This window comes from Anoplophora glabripennis, unplaced genomic scaffold (genome assembly GCF_000390285.2).
Source record: "Anoplophora glabripennis isolate ALB-LARVAE unplaced genomic scaffold, Agla_2.0 scaffold8484, whole genome shotgun sequence".
In the NCBI taxonomy this organism is placed as follows: domain Eukaryota; kingdom Metazoa; phylum Arthropoda; class Insecta; order Coleoptera; family Cerambycidae; genus Anoplophora; species Anoplophora glabripennis.
In genome coordinates this window covers 1-1616 of record NW_019424560.1, presented here as the reverse complement: position 1 = coordinate 1616, position 1616 = coordinate 1, and the positions used below count along the sequence as shown (strand labels likewise).

At 32.5% G+C, this 1616-nt stretch overlaps 1 protein-coding gene across 1 annotated transcript; it reads right to left on the bottom strand.

Annotated features, from left to right (window-relative positions):
* Positions 1–1018: 1018 nt before the first annotated feature.
* On the bottom strand, positions 1019–1568 carry LOC108916845 (carboxylesterase 4A-like). The gene is made up of 2 exons (XM_018723156.1): positions 1449–1568; positions 1019–1290 (listed from the first exon to the last, which is right to left on the bottom strand). The coding sequence occupies exons 1-2, from the start codon at positions 1493–1495 to the stop codon at positions 1101–1103; spliced, it is 237 nt and encodes a 78-aa protein (XP_018578672.1). The 5' UTR covers positions 1496–1568; the 3' UTR covers positions 1019–1100.
* Positions 1569–1616: the final 48 nt, after the last annotated feature.

The following is a 1616-nucleotide window of genomic DNA, read 5'->3' as shown; positions in this document are numbered from 1 at the left end:
TCAAAACGAACATTTTCAGTAATCAATGCCGTTGAAACTGCAACACGCTGCTTAAAATCATTGATTTACAAAGAGCAACGATTAGATGGCGCTTGTGCTACATATACCCATGATACAAAGAGTAAGAGAGATGATACTTCCCACACCCGCGGCCACGTTATGACGTCATGTGGAGATCAAATGGCGATCTGTGGATATAGTTCCTATGAAAGTGATGGGGTTAATAATGCTAACCTATCTTTATCATTTTTTCAGTGCCATATGTGTTCTAAAGTGGTGCTAATTTAATATTTAAATACAAATTGTTTGTGTTCGATCTGTATCAAACTTTTTTGTGGTGATCATGCATTATTATCTATTTATTAATAATGCATTGCTCCAAATAATAAAATCATGGGTTGCAGCCTACAGAGCTAGATAAACATAGAAAATTCTTCGATTTGTTCAAGACATTATAAAATATCAGACTATATATTCGTAATTATCTAAAGAAGTAGCTAAATTGAAAAAAAAAATAGGTGCCACCAAATGATTGATAAACCAGTCGTACTAACAAAATTTTGTCAAATAACATCTGCCAATGAGTCCAAAAGAACTGCACTAGAATTGCCAAATAATGTTGATAATATTGAATTATTGTAATATCGATGCCAGTTTTTATTTATCAAATACATAATCAAAAACAATTAGCATAACCTTTATTAATGAACTACTGAAATCACTCTCCACGTGACGTCATGCTCAAGTGAACCTTCTAGTCTTTATATTATGACATACACCCATAACGAAAATAAACAAGAGGCTGTTTTTTTTTCTAAAAAATAAAAATTATTGTCAATTAAATTATATAAATAATAGATGGCTCTGTTTCCGTAATGTAATTAGATGGTAAATTTAAAATTACTAATTAATTTATTACACAGCTATGTTAATCACAGTAATTACGGAACTGGCCGAGCTATCGATGGAATCAGCGGTTCCAAACATGTTTCTTCTTGTTATTGCGATAAGTCAGTAGGTATTTTAAGATATTTCTATTAATCGTACCCCGATTTATTTACTCTTCGGCTGTTCTCTCGAAGTTGGTGAATGCTCTACATTTAATAAGTGATATAAGATTTTCCACCGTGTTTTTCGTATATGTAGTCCCAGAATTTCATATGTTCCTCCCTATAATTTGATTTTATGGTCAGAGTAGAGTCGATGTCCAAGTATTTCATATCTTTTCGCGAATTCACGGAAGGCCATGTTATATTTTGAAGTAACGGGTCAGTCCGAGGTGTAGGATTCCTAAAAAATTAAACAAGAACTAGTATCTTTAATAATTAAACATAAATAATAATGCAACAACGCAAATATAATAAAATGAAACAATGTTAGTTGGTTGTAAGTGTTTGTCTCCTAGAATTATTTTTTTGTCGTGAAAAAATAATTAGATATTCCCTCACCCAGTCCGAGCAAAATTAGCCCAAAGTTTCACCATTCTCGAGACCATAAGTATATCCTCTTGATTCCGTGGGAATGATCTCTCTATGCGTTTCCATATGTAAGTCAAATCTTCGGTGTGAACAACGCCTTCGAACAAAAAATATAGTAGGTCAGTCAAATTGTCGTAA